Below are 20,646 nucleotides of genomic sequence, written 5' to 3'. Positions count from 1 at the left end.
ATAAATATGTATCACTTCCCCCAATGATAAGAGCGGTGGGGTCGGGGGAGCGAGTATCAGGTTTGCTGCTTTTCATTGCACGAATCTCCGCATCCTCTCGGGAGTTCCCCAGAGCGGCCTTCCTCCCACACCAGCAGGTGATTAGCCCAGCTCGTTGAGATGCTGGCCACGGAGCCGCCATCTCTTCCCCGGGCCCTTGAGAGGGTAGTGCGGGTGCAGCCAGCTGCTTCCCGTCCCAAGCCTCTCCTGGTCCCCCAGCACCGCCCGATGCCAGAGCTCCCGTGCCCTGTTCACCTGCCTCTGCCAGCACCACGGAATGTCTCTGGTCCCGCGGGCTGGCCCCTCTGGTCTCAGCGTGGGTCACCACCTCATGGGGAGGGCCCCAAGCTGGGAGGAGGGAGGGCTTGCTACGTGATGAAATGAGACCCCGCTCATCCAGAGCCTGGCTTGGAGCCAGTGCTTAGTAAACAGTTACCCATGAGCAAACCCCCATCATGCCCCAGTGCCTCTACAAGCCTCAGTTTCCCCAGCTGTGTAGTGGGCCAGTGGACTTCACGATCTCCGATGACAAGATTCCCTGATGTCAGTGAGCTGTCGGACTTCTCGGCTGTGGGGTCTTTGCTTGCCCAGCCCCCAAGCCAAGGTCTCTGTTGTGGAGAATGCCTCCTTAGCATCCTGGGCACAGGTGGTAAGGCTGGAGTGGCTCCTGGCTATTCCCTAAAGTTTTCTAGGGGGAGAGGCAGGGGACCCTAGTGACATCATCACTGTCAGTGAGCAATGAAAGCTGAGGCCCCCTCCCCACTCCCCCTGGGAGGATTCCCGCTGTGGACCAACCCCTCCCTCCATGGAGTAGACCCAGCCTCTGTTCCCTGCTGCCCCCGGAGTCCCCACGGTCCCTGCCAAGAGCCCAGAGGAGCCTGTGCTTGGCCAACACCCCACCCCACTGTGGGACGCTTTTTGGAGAGCCAGGGCCTGCCTTATCTTTGCACACGCTCTCAGGCACTAGGTGGGCCCTCTCCAACCCATGGTCCAGTCCAGACAGGCTGGCTACGGGCTGCTCCCCAGGCCCCTCACTGCTGGGCTGAGTGCCACCCCCACGCTGGGGGGATTCATTTCCATGCCCACGTGGCAGCAGAGTTCTCTGACTTGGCTGCAGGTGAGAGCCCTCCCTGTCTTGGGGTCCCCAGGCCCACCTACAGTGCTCACCCCTCTCCTGTCACCTCATAACTCCCTCTGGGCCCAACACCCCATTGTGGCACCCTCATGTAGCTCTGCCCTCGGGGTTGCTCCGTTTGGGTACCCTCACCCCGCACGCCGTGGTCACTGACCTCGGGTCCCCTGCCAGTGCCTTCCCTGTGGAAAAGTCACGTTCATCTTCCTGGGGTCTGGGTGCAGTCCAGCCACTGCCAGCACTCTAGTCCCGCCATCTCTCGGACCCTGTTGCCGGGCTGGAGGGGCCCTTGTCCTCCAAAGCCACTGGGCTCAGTGACCGAGTTCACCTGCCTGCTGCGAGCCTCTCCAGCTGTTTTCGGGGATAATAATAGCCTGTTTCCTAAGCAAGATGAATCTTGCTGTCGTCCCAGTTTCCAGTACTAAGCTGCTTCTATCTTCGGTCACTTCTCACCGCCCTAATGAAGCGGCTCATTCCTGGAATTTTGTTTTTAACCATTTTGAACTTCTCTGCAAACCCTCCTACCTTAGATCCTTATTTGACCTCTGGCAGAAGTTCAGGATCTGGCCTCTCAATTTGTCCTAATGGGCCACCCCCTGCCACCTTGATTCCTTGACTTGGGGTAGGAGGGAGCTTGTGGCAGAACAATGGCCTCACCTGTCCACCCATGCCCACCCTCCTGCCCTGGTCTAGCCAAGTGGTCAGCCTGGGACCTTGTCTCCAGGTGTGGCTCCTCAGGGTTGGCTGCCTCGGGCTTGTCACCTTGTCGGGGTGGGGGGGTGGGGATGTGGGTTTGATTCTGGGAGCCTTTAGGCCTCCCTCAGCCTTCCCAGGTCAGGGCCAGGCCTCCTCGGCCCACAGCAGGGTTTGTGCCAGAAATCACAGTGGTGGCTTTGGCAGAGGACTGGGAGCAGGGAGGCAGAGGTGGGCTGGGGGTGGTAGACGTGTGCTGGGATCTCCCCATGGCCTGGGGCCTCTGGACTCATCAAGGGGTTACCCTCTGCTTCTGGGACACTCCCCACCCTCATGGGCTCTGGTGGGCTTTGTTTTTTTTTTTTTAACATAATTATGACATGCTCGTGTAGAGAGCTCTTAACGCATAGAGGCGAAAGCAAGGTGGGGCTCTGTCCTTCCTGGGGAGGAGGGAGTGCTGTACTGGGCTGAAGCTGGACTCCGGCCCAGGCCACAGCTCCCACGAAGGTGTAGGAGAAGCAGGCCCCGCGGGGGTTCTGGACACAGGATAGGGTCCAGCGTTCATTGCCAGGTGCTGGCGAGGGCAGGGCGAAGGCTGGTCTGTGGAGAGGACAGCCCCGCAGTAAACACGGCTTGTTCCCGTGGGTTGCACGTACCACCGTGGGCTACCGTAGTGGATTTCTGCACCCTGGGCACCAAGGCAGACATGATAAGTCTCTGTTAGCAATCTGAGAGGGTAGACTTGATTTTCCTGAGAAACAGACAGACCCCAGCTATGAAGGGAACGAGATTGTCTGTGGGGGCCACCTTCCTGGCCGGAGACTGTTCCTCCCAAGGCAGGCAGGCTGCCTGGGAGCCTCGGGCGGGGGCCAGAGTACAGAGCGCTTTGTTTCATGCCATTGTCTGACAAAGAAATATGGTCGATATTTTATATCAGCTGGTAGTTCAGGATAAGCATATTTCTTATCTTTTGGCATTTACTTAAATTGCCTTGCGTACTTGAAGACAATCGGTTACAAATTAATTCCATTTAAATAAGTGGTTAAATATGAAATTGCTGAATTTGGGGGTTATTAATGCAGGAATATTAATGTTCAGAGATGTGAATTTTTAAACCCAAGAAATAGAAGGACATTATTAAAACTTGACAGTTACAATAAAATGCCAGTCTGTGATGTGGGGACCAGCGGCTTTCTGGTTCCTGTTAACTTATGTATCAAGGTAACAGTTCAGATTGAGGTTCTGATTATGGCTCATGGAATTTCCGTGAGTCTCCTGAAGAGACAAGAGCCCATCCCAGCCCCCAGAGCTGGTGGAGTGGGAGGCCTGTTCGGGGCCTGCTCTCCATCCTCAAGTTGGAAACTGTAGGGAGGAGTCTGGGGGCTGGGGCAGGGCTGACTGGGCCCACACTGCTCACTTTGCATCATCCAGCCCACAGGTGGAGCCCACCAGGGAGGTATCCTCTGCTTCTAGGGTACTCCTCACCCTCATGGACTCTGGTGGACTTTTTTTTTTTTAACATAATAATTACATGTTCTTTCTAGAAAGGTCTAACTAGCACAGAGGCAAAAGCAAGGAGCGTTCCAATTTCATGACCCTGAGTTAAAAATTGATATTGTAGTAAATATCTTTTGGACTCTTAAGTGTGTGTCTGAGTGTGTTTCTCTGCGTGTTTTTGTGTCTGAGTGTGCCTGTGTGTGAATCTGCATATTTCTGTATGTGTGTATATTTGGATGTGGACCTTTGTTAGTTTAAGTGTATGCCTTTGTGTGTCTGTGTGTGTTTGCCCGTGTCTGTGAATATATATCTGTGTGTGTGTCTGAGTGTGTTTCTCTGAGTGTTTTTGTGTCTGAGTGTGCCTGTGTGTGAATCTGCATATTTCTGTATGTGTGTATATTTGGATGTGGAGCTCTGTTAGTTTAAGTGTATGCCTTTGTGTGTCTGTGTGTGTTTGCCCGTGTCTGTGAATATACATCTGTGTGTGTGTCTGCGTGTGCCTCTTTCCTAAGCAAATGCCTGCCTGTGTGTGTCTGTGTGTTTGCATCTGGGTCTTTGTGCTGGGTCACCTTGCTGTTCGTGTGTGTGTGTGAGCATGTGTGTATGTGTATGTATGTTTTGTGATGTGAGATTTTATTGGCATGTTTGGCTTTTGAAGAGATGGGCCATTGCTTTTCCCAGCATCAAAGTGACATTTGGCAGAATGGGAGACAGAGTCTCTATTGCCGTCTTTATTTATGTCATCTGCTTCTCTGTTCTTCACTCTGCGCCACATTGGCTGTCTGTGGTCGCTTTGATATTTCACAAGTAGGGCTTGATTCTACAACATTTTGCTTGACTTCTCAGGAAGTAGTCTTATTTTTCTAGTTAGGGATCCTGAAAGCTTTGATACTGTGGACACCTCTCAGCCTGCTAGCGCCTCCTTCTCTCTCCTCTCCCCTTTCCCTTCTTCAGCCAGGAGTGGGGGTACTAGCTACACAACCGAGGCATGAGATAGGTGCTTTCCAACGCCCGACACTGAGGCCCTGGAGGACTTCTGATTGGTCACAATCCTGTACGCCCTGCGTGCAATCTCCTGGCTTGAGATGGAGCAGGACTCAGAATCCCGAGGGTCGAAGGCCGGCCAAGGCTTCTCTGCTGAGGCCCATACGTTGTGCTGGGCTACGTTGCACTTCCCCCGCTGTCTCACTGACAGCTTGAGCTCTGAGTCATATGTGACACCAGTGTCAGGGATTTGCCCCAACCTGATCTTTTTCTTTCTTGGGTTCCCTTTCCAGTTATGTTCATTTTACCAAAGAACAACTTGGTTTTTCTCAGTTACGTGTTTGTTTTCTATTTCATTGATTTTTGCTTTGAAAAGTTTCTAATCTCTTGACATTTTGTTTGTTCTTTCTCTAGCTTCTTGAGAAAGAAGAAGGCATTTCTGGGATAGAAGTTTAGATCACTGGTTTTCAATTTTCTTTTCTACTATCTACATTTAGAGCTTTAAATTTTCCTCTAAGCACTGCTTTAGCTGCAGTTCACCAGTTATGATATTTTATGTTTTTATTTTCTAATTTTATTATTATCTCTTCTTTGAAGAGTGGATATTTAGAAGTTTATTGCTTAATTCTCGATTTTGGATTTTATATTTTTCTTTCTGTTACTGATTTCTAGTTTAATTCTATTGTAATCAATAATGTTCTCTGTATTTCAGCCCTTTGAAATTTATTGAAACTTTCTATATATGTTCATTATGATAAGTGTTTCATGTGTACTTAAAGAGAGCATAGTCTACAGCATGTAGGCTGTAATGTTCTGTATATGTCAATGAAGTTAAGTTGATTATGTATTGTTCATATCTTCTGCATCTTTACTGATTTCTCTGTTTGCTTGTACTGTCCTCAGAAGAGGTAATGTGAAAATCTCAAACTATTCTTGTTGATTTATCTGTTTCCATTTCTGTTCTGACAATTTTTATAAATCAGTTTTATTAGAATAAAATTTGTATGTAATAAAATTAATTATGTATATATTCAGTACGTTTTTAAAAACAGCTTTGTCAGGACATAATTCATATACCTTCCAGGTGACTCACTTAAACTATACAATTAAATGCTTTTTATATGTTTATAGATTTGTGCAATCATCATCACAGTCAACTTTAGAATATTTTCATCATCCATAAAGAAACCCTATATCCATTAGCAATGATTCCCTTGCCCACCACTAATCTACTTTATATCTTTGTAGATGTGCCTACTTTAGCATTTGATATAAATGGAATCCTGCAATACATGGCCTTCTATGTCTGGCTTCATTCACTTCCTGTTTTCAGAATTCATCCATATTGTAGCATGAATCAGTACTCTGCTCATTTTTATGGCTGAAAAATACTCCAGTCTCTGGATGTATTGGTTTCTGTTTGCATAATATGTCTTTTCCTATCCTTCCACTTTCATCATGTGTCTGAGTCTAAAGTATCTCTTTAGATCATGTAGTTGAATTATTTTTTGCATCTGTTCTGTCAATCCTTGTCTTCTAATTAGAAATTTTAATCCATTTACATCTAAATTACTAATAAGGAAGACCTTTTTTTATGCCATTTTGTTTCTAGTTTTGTGTGTCATATATTGTTTTTATTTCTCAGTTTCTCCATTACTCTCATTCTTTGTGTTTGAGGTTTTCGCAGTGTTGAGTTTTGGTTCCTTTTTTATTTTGCTTTCTGTCTATTTTATTTATTTTCTCAGCGGTTACCCAGAGGATTACAAATGATCTCTTAAACTTATAATAATATAGTTTGCATTAATAGCAGCTGGTTTCACTAGTACACAAGAATTATGCTGACTTCCTTTGTGCCGTCACTGCATACAGACTGCATCTTTATCATCTTGTGGTGATCTACACAGGTTTATAATTATCGCTTTATGCAACTGTCTTTTAAATCAGATAGGAGAAAACTAGGACTTACAAACAAACAATGCATTTACCCTTTCTATTCTTACCTATGTGATTAACTTTACCCCTGCCTTTTTTCTTCTCATATGGATCCTAGATACTCTCCAGTAACTCCTTTCACTACAGTCTGAAAAATCCCTTTTGATATTTCTTGTAGGCTAGATCTTCTAGTTATGACTTCTCTGAGTTTTCATTTATCTGGAACTGTTTTTAATTTCTCTCATTTCTGAAGCATAGCTTTGCTGGATATGGAATCTTGATTGACAGATTTTTTTTTTTTCCCTCTGTATTCTGTCTTCTGGCCCCCGTAGTTTCTGATGAGAAATCAGCCATTAATCTTACTACTGAAGATCCTTTGTATGTGATAAATTTATTTTCTCTTACTGCTTTTAAGATTTTCTTTTGACAATGTGATTATATGTCTGGGTGTGGGTCTCTTTGAGTTTATCCTACTTGGAATTCATTAAGCATTATGGAAATTAACACTGGTGTTTTTCATTAAATTGGGAGAGTTTTTGGCTATGATATTTTCAAATATTCTGCTTCACTATCACTCTCCTTTTCTTCTGGGACTTCTATTATGTATATGTTGATATACTTGATGGAAGCGGCTATGCTACCTGTCTGTGAGGGTGGAAGATTGTGTTTTGCAGCCAAGCAGCTTGTTCTCCAACTGACTGCACTTGGAGAACACAGTCTGAGCTGCCAAGTCTGCTGCAGGAAGTGAGCAGCAGGCCTTCTGTTGTCCAGAGAGTCACGAAGTTAAAGTTCTCTTGATCAGATCTTCTCTCCGTATGTCTTTTATTTATTTACTTATGGCTGTGGTGAGTCTCCATGGCTGCATAGACTTTTCTCTAGCTGTGGCTCGCGGGAGCTACTTTCCGATTGTGGGGCACGGACTCCTCATTACGGTGGCCTCTCTTATTGCAGAGCATGCGCTCTAGGACACTTAGGCTCAGTAGTTGTGGCTCCCGGGCTCTAGAGCATAGGTTTAATAGTCGTGACACACGGCTTAGTTGCTCCGAAGGATGTGGGATCTTCCTGTATCAGGGATGAAACCTGTGTCTCCTGCATTGGCAGGCGGATTCTTTACCACTGAGCCACCAGGGAAGCCCTCTTGATATGTCTCGAATGAAGTATTTCTTGCTGGGAGATGAATAGACCATTGAACTAATGGACTTGTTTTCTCTCTCTAGGTTCAATGTCAACAATACCATTCTTCATCCAGAGATCGTGGAGTGGTGAGTATGGCTTGTGGCTGTTTGTTGTGCTCAGCCCAGGAAGGGGAGAGACCCCGCTGTTCCCACCCACCCTGTCTCAGGGAGCCCCTTAGACAAGCTGGTCCCTAGAAACTCTTCTCTCAGCCTCTTCTGTTTTGTTCTTGTTGTCAGTTGGTCTATTTTTCCAGAAGGGCACAAGTCACTCGAATGTCAATTATATTTCTCCCTTTCTTTATTTATAACTTTTTTTAAAAAAAATTTTACCATAAAGGAGCCAAACTTACATAGCTCAGTTGAAGTCAATAGTGAAAGGAATAAAAATAAACATCATACATAATTCCATTACCCAAAAGGTAAACATGTTTTCCTTATGTCATGCGTATGTCTTGACTCGTTGGCCTCCTTTTTATGTGTCTTATGTTGCCCACTTTATCCCCTGGCTGGTACTGGTAGTCCCTACCTGCCGTGTTCTTTCTGTGGGGTCACAGCGGGGCGAGGTGCCTCCACTTGGGTCCCAGAAGAGACCCTTCAACTCTGATTGCTGCCAGTTTTCCTAAGCCATCGAGTTGCTCTTGGATGGCACTAAAATGTGTGTTATTTGTCATATGGCTGCACTTATTGTGAAGGTAGGAGAGAGGAGAGGCAGTGCCTTTGCCACGTCACCCCCTGACTTCGAGGCGTGTGGGTGCCTCACATCTGACCCTAGGGCCATTCGTCAAGTTCACCATCTGGTTGGGAGACCTCGCTCATCTGGTCTTGGGGCCTGGGAACACTGTGGCCTGAGGGTGAGCACGGGTCAGCTCATGAGGTTGGGGGCAGTGTAGAGAGGGGGAGAAGGAGAGCGTGATCCAGGCCAAGGGGCCACTTGTTGAAAGGCTGGAGATGAGAAAGCGTGGTGGCTCCGTGTGGCCAGCCTAGGGCCACACACTGTGGAAATGGCCCCTCAGAGAGAGGGGCAAGGGCCGGGCAGCCCGTGCTGTCTGCCCAGACTTTGTCTTGAGACAGTAGAACCAGGAGAGTGGTGGGATCAGGTTTGCATTTTTTTAAGTCGTGGGGCAGGAATGGGAGCTGCCAGTTAGGAGGCTGCTGCAGGGTCCAGGTGGCTGCTGGGGAGCGGGGGATAGGTGGCAGAGTTGAGAGGAAAGGGCAGGCAAGCAGAACGCTCCTGAGAGGAGCCGGCCTTGATGCCCGAGTGAAGGGCACAGTTGAAGGTGACTCTGGGTTTTTGTCCTAATTAGCTCTGGGTATTGTGTCACTGAGAGGGCGCCGGTGCTGTGGCAATTGAGGGACTTGTTTGTGGTGTGTTGAGTTTGAGGCAGGTGCCGGTGGGAGAGAGGTTGAGCCAGAGGTGAAAATCTGAGGGCTGTCGACTGGCATCGGTACCAACCCTTGGGGGAGCTGGGGGCGGATGGGCCAGCAGCTCTGTCAGCAGCCCTGGCCCAGTGCCCGGCCCGGCCGCACACTTGGAGCATGAGGGCCTTTGTCCTGCCAGTTCACAGCCACCTCTTCTAGTTTTCTTTTTATTTTTAAAATATTTATGTATTTCTTTGGCAGCGCCGGGTCTTAGTTGCAGCAGGCGGGATCTTCCTTACAGCATGTGGCATCTTTAGTTTCAGCATGCAGGAGCTGTTGCAGCATGCGAACTCTCAGTTGCAGCCCGTGGGACCAAGTTCCCTGACTGGGACTTGAACCCAGGCCGGCTGCATGGGGAGCACAGAGTCTTAGCCAGTGGGCCACCAGAGAAGTCCCCCATCTCTTCTTGTTTTTATGAAGTAACATGCCCGGCCCTTCTGTAACCCGCAGCTGGTAGAAGAATAAATCCTGGATGCCCAGGAACCGTGTCCACTCCTCCACATGACATCCCCCACAGCTGCTGACACTCCGGATGCTTTGGAGGCCAGGGCTGGGTTGTGCACCTCACATCTCCCGAGGGACAAGTCATTAGTTTGTAATTTTGGAACAAGCGCACTTTAATTCTAGTGACATTTCCACTGCTCTGAGGTAGATCCTGCACTGATAAACTACTTCCTGGTCTTATTAAAGCCTTCAGCAGAGAGGACTTACTTGGCATTTGATGGCCATGGAACTATTTTAGAAATGTCACACCATGCTTACGGCCTCAGGGGTGTGTTTAGCAGCGTGGGTTCCGGCCTCTGTAGTGACTGCGGTCATTCTTGGCAGGCTCTTTGGGAGTCACCACCCTCGCCCTCCTCTCTGGTTACTGACGGAAGGACTCTGGGTGGGATGGCTGGTAGGCCCCTCATTTACAGGAGAGACTGGCCTTCCGTGGTGTTAAATTATGGCTCATTGATGTGTCTTCGGGCCCTGTGTCCTGGCTGCTTTTACCACCCTCTTTCTCTCGGCTCCATGGAGAGAAGTTACCTGCGTTGATGGAAAAAGTGTCCAGTCAGGCATATCCAAATTCTATCCCCAGCCACCCCCTATATGCCCCCTTGCCCCCTGGGAAGTCACTTAACTTTTGTGAGCCTCAGCTTCTTCATCTGTAAAATGGGGATGTAATGCCTGACTCACAGCTTGGATGTGAAGATGCATGCTGCCTAACAATTACCACAGACCGAGTGGCTTATAAGCAACCAAAGTTTATTTCCCCCAGTTCTGAAGACTGGGAGGTTCAAGGCCAAGGCACGGACCCACTGTGGTTCACAGACGGCATCTTCATGTTGTGTCCCCAAGTGGCAGAAGGGGTAAAGGAGTCCTCTAGGGTGTCTTAAGGGTGCTAAGCCCCATTCGTGAGGGTTCCACCCTCATGACCTAAAGCACCCCGCAAAGGTGCTACCCCCAAATACCATCACATTGGAGATAGGTTTCAACCTATAAATTTGAGGGGAACACAGCATTTAGTGTATAACACACCACACCTCAGTTTCCTCCACTGCAAAGTAGATGCGGTCTCCCTTGGTGAATGGCTCAAAGACTGAGGGCAGAAGTCAAATGACAACACATCCTAATAACAACGGCAGTCGCTTTTTGGGGGCTGCACTGGGTCCTCAGGGCAGCCCACAGGCTCTGTAGTTGTGTGGCACCCGGCCTTAGCTGCCTCCCAGCGAGTGGGGATTATGGCTTCCCAGGTGACACAGTGATAAAGAATCTGTCTGCCAATGCAGGAGATGCAGGTTCAGCCTCTGATTTGGGAGGATCCTGTGGAGGAGGAAGTGGCAACCCACTCCAGCATTCTTGCCTGGGAAACCCCATGGACAGAGGAGCCTGGTGGGCTACAGTCCATAGGGTTGCACAGAGCCAGACATGACTGAGCAGCTGAACACGCACATGTGGGATCTTAGCTCCCCAACCAGGGAGTGAGCCCACGTCCGACGCGTTGGAAGGTGAATTCCTAACCCCTGGACCACCAGCTGGCACCTTTTGAGGCTTCCTGTGTGCCACCCCTCACCTCATTTGAAGAGACATTTTATTTGTGTTATAAGGTAGGATTCTGATCATCCCCATGCTGCAGGTGGGCAGACTGAGGCACAGGGAAGTGATTTGCCCAAGAAAAAGCCGGGAGCTAAGCCCAGGCCAGTGGCTCCAGGCTCAGATGCCGCCCCATGTGGCTCTGAGGAGCCTCTTGTGGTGTGCGGGTGCTGCCTGAGTGTCAGCCACTATCAGCTGGTTCATTCTTCGCCACCCAACCTGCTCAGAGCCCCTGGAATAGATCTCATGTGAGGCCAGGGTAAGGTGGGGTGGAAGAACCACACCGTGCCACCCACACGCACCCCAGCTCCTAGGTGGCAGCTGGCCTGGGGATTTGGGATCCTTTCCAGAGCCAGTCTGATTTGGAGGCCTCTCCTAGCACAGGAGAAGCTTCCCTTCCCTTTGGGTGTCATTCATTTCCTTTCTGTGACTGCTTTTATTGTTTTCCATTCACTCGAGCAGTACCTTTTTGATTTCTTGTAAATTCCGCTGTAATCATACTCTTCTTCCCCCACAAACACGAGATCATAACTGATCATTTCTTTCCTTGCGCTGGGTATTACAGTGGGAACATGGAGGTCAAAAGTTGAAACTTAATAAGAGCAGGCGTCTCACTTCCATAATTTAGGCTGTGGTTCTACTTTCCTGTTCGGCGGATGATTAAATTGATCTGAAGGTGGATGAGGAAATAAAAGGAGATGCCTCTGTGCTGTCTAATAGCTCCGTGCTGTGGGTTTCAGTTCAGCACCTCTGGAAGCGTCACAAAAGAGCAAGCATGTCAGCCATCGTCACGCACCTTCTCGGGTTTTAAGTGATACCACGCTAGCTTGAGTCCTGTGCCAGTGCTGGACACCCAGCAGAGGTGGCCCGTGCGTATTCATCAGGCAGTGGGGAGACCCTTCTGTTTCTACTGCCCAGGAGACAGTGAGGTGTGGACGGTTTGGGGCCGACGTGCACCAGGATTCTGCATCCTGGGTAACATGTCCCAGATTAGAAAGGGTATGTGGATGATGACCTAGATTCTCTGGTGTGTATATGGAAAGTATTCCGGTAGGATTGCTGTCTTTGCCTCCCAATGAGTAGGCATTTAGCCCTAAGTCAGCCAGAAAGCAGAGTGGAAAGTGGGGACCTGAGGTTAGAGGGAGAACCTGGCTTACTGTGGGCCAGAAGGCTGGACACAGGATGTCGGGGCGTCAGGCCCTGGTCCCAGCCCTCCCCGCACGTGGCCCACGACTGCCTGGCCCCGGTCAGTTCTCAGGCACTCTCAACTCACAGCTGAGCTCAACCACTGTTTTCTTTCTTCGCGGCTCTGGTTTCTCTGAGAAGACGTATTGATCGAGCCTCCTGAGAATATGTAATTCCAACCAGCTCTTTCCTTTGCCTCCCTCCTGTTGTTCCCGGATTTTACCCTTTGCATCCCTGGGTCGCGGCGTAGGGAAGGAATGTCCTGGGGGTCCCAGGGTATTGAATTCCTGTCCACGGCTCCCTCAGAACTTGCCTCTGCACATCCATCTCCGGGAGAGACGGAATTCCTGTCCCTTTCAAATTGGTTTTTGTTCAACACTGTGGCACTTAGATGCTTAGAGACTGATTTTGGAAATCCTTCATCCTGTCTTACTACTGTTTTAATCAGTGGAGCATTCAGACCTTGCTTAATTGATGTCTTAATCCTGGGTTTAATGCCCAGAGGCAGTTTTGTGACCTGTGAATATTTAAGGGAAAGAAAAAAAAAAAAAAAGGACTGCACAAATGAATCTCAGCCTGGTCCAGTTATTGTCGTTTCAGGCCTGTGGCCAGGGATTCTGGACCTTCAGCCCCTCCTCTCCCTTCCGCTCCCCTCCGCTCCCCTCCGCTCCCCTCCTCTCCCCTCCTCTCCCCTCCGCTCCCCTCCACTCCCCTCCTCTCCCCTCCGCTCCCCTCCACTCCCCTCCGCTCCCCTCCGCTCCCCTCCACTCCCCTGCGCTCCCCTCCGCTCCCCTCCTCTCCCCTCCGCTCCCCTCCTCTCCTTTCCTCTCCCCTCTGCTCCCCTCCGCTCCCCTCCTCTCCTCTCCCTTCCTCTCCCCTCTGCTCCCCTCCGCTCCCCTCCTCTCCTCTCCTCTCCCCTCCGCTCCTCTCCTTTCCCCTCCTCTCCCCTCCTCTCCCCTCCTCTCCCCTCCTCTCATGTGGGGCTTCCTTTCTCCTTGAGCGGCCTCCTGATGTGGTGGTACTCACAGGCCTGGCCACGAGCAGGGGCTCTGCCTGAGTGTCCTCACCTCCTGCACACATCAAGCACCTCCTCTTGCTGCTAGAAGAGCCTGAACTGCCTTCTGCTCAGACATCTGAAGGGGCGTCAGTGCCATCCTATGCTGAGCATTGTTGGTCCTCTGATGCCTCATGGAGGAGGTGACCTCCACCCTCTCCTGGGGATGGACACTTCGCAGGTGATGTTTCTAAGCCCCATGCCATACATCCTCGGGCTGGGCAAAGCTGGGACTCAGTGTGACACTCAGCATCCTTCCGTCACTCCAAGGCTGCTGGGTCTGCAGAGGCCAAACCACGGCAGAATCACCTTTCTTGCCTTTTTGTGCTCGGCAGTAGAGGAAATAGCTTTCTCAGTCTCAGGGCAGCGAGTCTTCTTGCAGATGAGGAGAAACTGCGGAACACTGGAAAGTCTTACTGCTTCCTGCCACAATCCTAAAAACAGTTTCCCATGCTTGTGTTGTGCAGTTAATGGGGCCAGGCTGAGACCCCCAGCACCAGGGCGAGACATCAGCCCTAGAGTACCCATGGGCGGTCGGGTTAGCCAGCACACGCAGCTGTCTACTTTCAGGGCCCTTAAAACTTGGATTCAACAGGGCCAGGCCTGGGCTCAGCCAGGCTGGCTTCACTGGAGAACTGCCCTCTCGGGACAGTTCACCCTGGTTCTGCTTGATGTTTTTTTTTTTTTTTTTAACATGACTGAAAATATAAGTCCTGAGTAAATCAACTAGAGGCCGAGTTTGTCATCTTCCCCAAAGTGAAATTGGAAAAGAAAACAGGACTCTGGGCCTCAGATGGCTCAACATGCTTATCACTTCTGTTGGAAGGGAGCTTGGTTTTGGGCTCCCAGCGCCCTCTCTCCTTGGCTGGTGGAGTCTCTTCCCTGTTTATTTCAAGACTGAGGGTGTCCAGGCTGCAGAGAGGAGGGGAGTGGAGAGCCTGGGAAGTATATATGCTGCCAAAGCAAGTGTAAGAGCCTGTGAGGTGGGCTCCTGGGGCTCAACCCCTGGGGCTGCCTCTTCCTACCTGTATGGCGGGGGGCGGGCAGTGGTGGGGTGGGGGTAGGCTGCTGAGGCCTGGGGAGGCTGTGTCTCCCCGTCCTGCCTCGGACTTGCCAGGCTGGGCGACATCCCACGCTGACCTGGGGAACAACCCAGGGTGGGCGAGATGGGGGAGGCCTCTTTTTCTTTTTGAGATGAGCCATTCTCTCTCCTGGTTGGAAGTAAGGTGTTTTCCAGCTTTGGTTTTAATGCCCAGGTCCTGTCTGTCTGCTCTGGGCCAGGCACTGTTCTGACTCTGGGACCCTGCTCTCCGGGACTGTGGACTTTAAAGGGAGACTTAAGTGAAAAAGAAATTACAAGCATGATCGCTTACTGCACAGGGAATAGAGGGAGGGAATTTTGCCTGGTGAGGGACTGGATGGAGCCAGCCCTGAGAAAAGGGCATTTCAGGTGGAAGCCAGAGAATGAAAGGGCAAGAACCAGTTCCAGGCAGAGGGGTCCCTGGTGGGGGACGGGGAAGGAGGCTGTAGCTAGGTGATGGAGATAGGTCAGGTGGGCCCTGGAGAGCCTCAGGGTCACCAGATGGGGTTGTTGAGACCCTGATAATGGGAAGGATTGAAGGCAGGAGAAGAAGGGGACGACAGAGGATGAGGTGGTTGGATGGCATCACTGACTCAACGGACGTGAGTTTGAGCGAACTCTGGGAGATGGTGAAGGACACAAAAGCCTGGCGTGCTAGCAGTCCACAGGGTCACAAAGAGTCGGACACGACTGAGCGACTGAGCCACAACAATAATTGATTTACAGTGTCATGTTAGTTTCAGGCATGCAGCACAGTGATCCAGTTATTTTTCACACACACACATACATTCCCTTGTAGGTTATTACAAAATATTGACTATAGGTCCTTGTTTTAACTTCGTCTGGACATCTGGGGACTACTAAAGGTTTTAAGCTGGGGAATGCCTGGCCATATTTGCATTGCCTGAAGAGCCACAGCTGTGGTCCAGGAAGCAGACGGGGCTGGAAGCCAGAAGAGCTAGGAGAGGTGGTCCAGGCTGGAGAGAGAGGGGTGGGGCAAAGAGAAAGGAGCGGCACGAGAGGTTGTGGAGTTGGGATCATAGCCCTTGGTCATCAGTTGGACGTTGGAGTGATGAGAGAGAGGTTGCCCAGGTCTGTGTATTAGGCAGTAGGGATGGGGAGCTGTGGCTGGAGGTGGGAGCTCATGGAAGTATGGGAGTCTCTCCCTCGCTGAGCTGGGAGTGCCTTGGGAGTCCTGCAGGTAGAATGCAGCTGAGAGGCCTATACCCAAGCCAGGGGTTTGGGAACAGGTTGTACGGCAAAGCTTGGGGGTGGGGTGGGGGGGTAGGGAGGGGATGACCCAAGAGAGACGGAGGAGGTGAGGCGGCTGAGGATGGGCCAGTGGAGGCAGGCGTCATGGTGCCTCTTGCTTTCAGGAGGTCACTGATGCCTCTGGGCTTGTGAGAAGGCCATCATCCCACACATTGGTGGTTGGGGAACTGGGAGAGTGGCGGGGGCCTGAAGGAGACAAGGAGAGGGGACAAGCCAGGGAAGAGGCTCATAAAAGCTCTTCTCCCAGGGCAAGGACTGTCCGGGTTTCCTTTCTGGAAACGGGGCCAGGGGGTGGGGAGAAAGCTTGGCCAGAGGAGGAGGGGAGCAGTCATGGAGCTTCCAGGAAGAGTGGCAGGTGCTGAGCCCAGGCTTGCATCTTGCGGGGCTGAGTCTCACTGATAAGAGGGCACGCTTCCCTTGTACCGGGTTGGGGCGCGCACTGGAGGGATGGCTTGGGAGTTTGGAGGAGAGGCGAGAGCACACCTGCCCACCGGCCTCTGCGTTCTCCGGGAGGTAGGGGGTGAGTTCATTCGTGTGCGAAGGAGCCCTGGGAGGTCTCCGTGGTGGGGGAGGTTGAGAGCAGCCTGCACGCTCTGCTCTGAATCCTGGCAGACCTAGAGACTGGAGGCCGGTGGCGGTGGTGCCGTCTGTCCACCCAGCCGAGTGGTTTCCATTCAGCCCTCCTGTCCTACACACACAGGCCTGGGCTGGAGCTGGTGCCTCCTGGGGCTTTGGCCAAGCTCGTGCTGATGGATGGGCACAGAGCCTAGGGGTTTAAGTGGCAGCAAGAGTGTAGCTAGAGCGCTGGACCAGGCTGAAGAGAGGTGAAGGGCCAGAGGCTGGGCAGCCTGGGCCTGGTCCCCACGGGTGTTGTCACTCTGGTCATCACTGCATCGGAGAATAGAGAGCTCCGCTCCCGTTCACAGATCTTAGGGCTGGTGTTAAGTAGGGCAGGATCAAAGCACTAGGGACCCCTGGGTTATCCTGCGAGTGGATTTGGACCTCACCCTCCGGGGCACAGGAGCCAGCTTTTGGTTCCCCCAGGTGGCACTGCTCACAGCACCTGGAGGTGGAGCCAGAGTACCTTTATGATGATAAAGAGCAGGCTGAGACTTCCGGGTCTGGTCCTCAATAAAGAAGGAGTGTTTGTTTGGACAGAGTCTCAGTGGGTGGGTGGTTGATCTTTCCCGCGTTCCCCCAGAAGGTTTTATAGGCTTAGGAAGGTGTACTTGTGCTGTACAATGCCTTCCTTCCTTCCTGATGAGAAATGGCTGGTGGCTGTCCAGCTGGGCACCATGGAGACAGCGTGTGTTGGGGATTGCATCTGGTGGAGATGGGTGCTCCATGCCATCCTCAGCCACCTTGGCTGAGACTAGCTCAGAGCCACTGGGCTTCAGAGGAGGAGAGTGGTTAGACCAGGTGCATTCTGGACAGAGGGGCAGGCGTTAATCTATCACCATGACAGTATGCGGTGCTGATCTTGTTTTTGGCTGTGTCGGGTCTCAGTTGCAGCACGAGGGATCTTCCATTGCAAAACGCGGACTCTCAAGTTGCGGTGCACGGACTCTCTAGTTACAGCGCACAGGCTTAGCTGCTCTGTTGCATGTGGGATCTTAGTTCCCCCACCAAGGATGGAACCCGGGTCCCATGCATTTGAAGGCAGATTCTTAACCCCTGGGCCACCAGGGAAGTCCCCTCCCATGCTGATCTTGAGGGGGCTTGAGCATGTTCCCATTGTGAGAGGAGAGGTGGCCGTGTGGGCTCTTTGGTGAAGCCAGGTCACCTTTCGTAAAGTGACCAGCCTTGGCCATCAGGGATGTACCAAGGACTCCACGCACGTCAGGGCTGGACCGGGCTGCTGTTTAAACGCTCATGAGCTGCTGTTTAACCGTTCATGACCTACAGTTGCTTATTTCAAATGAGTAGAAATAGAAAATGAATATTTATTTAGCTTCTCTACAGGAGTCTGACTTAGGCTCCTGATTGATTGCAGAGACCAGAAACCAAACCAAATTTGGGCAAACTAATGTGAGTTTATAGGGAGGACCCCCCCTGGAGTGCAGCTGGCAGGAGGCACAGTTGAACCTTGAGGGGATGGCAGGGTGTCTTTGTTGCATTTCCCGCCCCGTCCTGTTCCCACCATGACCCTGTCTCACGCTAGGGGCCTGAGTCACGTGGTTTTCCAAGGCTGCCTGACCTGTGGGCTAGGTGAGGAGGAAATGGGAGAACTCTTGAGCCATCTGGGCAGAGTGCTGGAGTCAGCACACTTGAGATTCAGGTCCAGCAGCCTTGCCATGCTGGAGGAGGGCACTTCAACCCATTCTAACATTCTTGCCTGGAGAATGCCGCGACAGAGGAGTCTGGCAGGCTACAGCCCATAGGGTTGCAAAGAGTCACACACAGCTGGACGTAGCACGCATGCGTGCAGTGTTACCATGCAGCTGTGTTCCCATTTAATGGATGAGGAAGCTGAGTCCACATGAGGCAAGCTGTCTCTGGCCACAGAATCTGGGCTTCTGCTACCCACAGTGGCTTTCCAATGTCATCACTGGAAACAGCCCACACCCCTGAGGCTGGCAGTGGGTCTCGAGGGCCATGCCTAGCTCAGTTTATTATCCCTGAGGCTTGGTGGCCCATCCTCTGCCCACCCCCACGCCCAGGCAGCCCGTCTGCAGCCCCAGGCTCCTCTTCAGGCGGTGCAGGGTGTAGTGCAGGGTTTCCCTGGAGGGGTCGGCCAGCTCCCACTGGAAGTCGCTGACTTGCTGCTTTGTTTCTCTCCTCTCTGCAGCCGGGTCTTCAAGACGGACATGGAGCTGGAGGTTTTGCGCTACACCAATAAAATCTCCAGTGAGGCCCACCGGGAGGTAAGCTGGGCGCTGGCTCGCTGGACCTGCCACTCGGGAGGGCCAGGGAAGCAGCCTTGCTCTGTGAGGGCCCAGAGGGGAGTGTTGAGATGGACGGTCTCGGGGTGGCACTGGTCCCCAGGCCACACCAGCAGGCAGGGGTGCCCCTGCAGGCTGGAAGCACAGTGCTGGCTCCTTACTGTTCCCCAGTAGGGACAGGACACGCAGGACAGAGGCTCTGCCCCAGTTTCTCACCTTAAAACTCCCACTGTCAGAGAATTTCCCAACAAGAAGTACCCGCTTCTGGGAGAATAGGACTCTACCTCCTGGCATCCTGACCGTCCCAGCTCCTGTGAAAGAATCTGTGGTCCCTGGGACTTCCCTGGTGGCCCGGTGGGTAAGAGACCACCTTCCAATGCAGGGGGTGTGGGTTCACTCCCTGGTTGAGGAACTAAGATCCCACATATCACAGGGTGTGGCCGAAAGTTTAAATAAATAAATAAAACCCTTAAAAAAAAATAATCTGTAGTCCTTATCCACGAATCAAGCACATTTGTTACCATCAAACATTTTCTGAAAACACCCTCACATGTTTTTTCCCCAGACCTTTCCACTTGACCCGAAGAAAGTTTATTTCCCAAAATGAGTCTGGCTGAGTGGGCTAGCCCCTTGCCTACTCACTGACCTCTGTAGCCCTGTGTCAGGAGACGGACGGGGATCCTTGGGAGCAACGGAGTCTGTTGCTCCAGTTCTTGTTGTCTGTGTTTTATAAGGAGGGAAACCTTCTAGGATAGTGGCCATGGCCTTCTGAGCAGTAAGTATTCACCCAACACTTCTTGGTTAAATCTTCACTCGCCTGCCGAGGTGTTTATTGACTGCTGAATAGAAGTGCTCCGGAGTGGTTTAAATAAACTGTATGACTTTGGAGCTTTTAAAAAAAAAGAGTTCTAATTTGTCACATTTCTGCACCACTGTGCGCACATATCTTTCTTTTTTTTAAAGAAGTGATTCTTTGGAAAAAGTGCTATACATTATTTATAAGGCAGTGTTACTTATCTCCTTAATACAAATGTCTTTGCTTAATATCCGTCCTCCAGGTAATGAAGGCTGTAAAAGTGGGAATGAAAGAATATGAGATGGAAAGGTAAGCTGCCGTGTTTCTCTGGGTAAAGATTAAAATGTAAAAAGCGGTAATTGATGTTCCCAGAGCGAGTTAACAGATGAGGCGCGGCGGCCGGCGCACAGATTGAGCGGGGATTAGGGGCAGACTCAACGTCGTGGGCAGAGAGGATTTCTCTCCTCAATGGGGCCACCTCCCTGCCTCTTGGCAGACTGTTTGATGGTAATGGTCTTTGATTACTTTTCAGGGTGGTTTAGTGCCCCAGCATTCCACTCTTGGACTTTCTGCCATTTGTGGGAAACTTTACCAAATAGCTGCTATTGTGACTCTGAAAGCCGCTAGTAAAACAGCTTGCCATTTTTATGTGTAAACACTGCCATTATGTCTGCTGTGCTTGGACGACTGGGTCAAGGGATGGATAAGTGGCTCATAAAGCGTTCTGGAGAGCTCCTTCGTCCTGTGGCTGAGCCCGTTGCCAGCCGGGGGCCGTGAGGTGGGGCGGGGGCTGCCCCTCTATCCTGGGTGTGGCCCGGCCAGTTCCTCAGCCCCACTCCGGGACCCAGGGGTCAGCAGGCTGCTCCCCAGGGCATGAAGAAGCCCTGGAGTCAGCCCCAAGCTGCCCCAGTGGCTGCCTTCCCACCCGCCTCCTGGGGCAGGAAGCCCCCATTCCCAAGTCTCCCACTAGTGGCCACACGACCTGGGAGCCCCTATCCTGTGGAGAGAGGACACTGAAGAGGCTGCCATTTTTCCGCGAGTGACATAATAAGAAATACGTGTTTTGTCTCTACCACCAGTTCCTGGCACAGAGTTTGTAAAACCTTTGAGATCCCCTCATAGAGAGGAGCATATGGTTATTTACAATAAGCCCCTCTCCACCACACCTGAGTTTATACTAATGAGTGAGTGAGTGTGAAAGTTGCTCAGTCATGTCTGACTCTGTGACCCCATGGACTACACAGTCCATGGAATTCCCCAAGCCAGAACACTGGAGTGGGTAGCCTTTCCCTTCTCCAGGGGATCTTCCCAACCCAGGGATTGAACCCAGGTCTCCTGCATTGCAGGTGGATTCTTTACCAGCTAAGCCACAAGGGAAGCCCAAGAATACTGGATTAGGTAGCCTATCCCTTCTCCAGCGGATCTTCCT

General features: G+C 51.3%; 1 protein-coding gene across 2 annotated transcripts in view; it reads left to right on the top strand.

The window, feature by feature from the left end:
• PEPD (peptidase D) overlaps positions 1-20,646 on the top strand; it is a 119,254-nt gene that overhangs the window by 26,129 nt on the left and 72,479 nt on the right. For both annotated transcript variants that reach the window (XM_070770917.1, XM_019978985.2), the window contains exons 7-9: positions 7,495-7,539; positions 18,328-18,403; positions 19,480-19,526. In XM_070770917.1, coding sequence (XP_070627018.1) covers positions 7,495-7,539; positions 18,328-18,403; positions 19,480-19,526 — 168 coding nt within the window. The remainder of the gene's footprint in view (positions 1-7,494; positions 7,540-18,327; positions 18,404-19,479; positions 19,527-20,646) is intronic.

The sequence above is a fragment of the Bos indicus genome, chromosome 18 (genome assembly GCF_029378745.1).
Source record: "Bos indicus isolate NIAB-ARS_2022 breed Sahiwal x Tharparkar chromosome 18, NIAB-ARS_B.indTharparkar_mat_pri_1.0, whole genome shotgun sequence".
Lineage (NCBI taxonomy): Eukaryota > Metazoa > Chordata > Mammalia > Artiodactyla > Bovidae > Bos > Bos indicus.
This window is presented reverse-complemented; position numbering and strand designations above follow the sequence as displayed.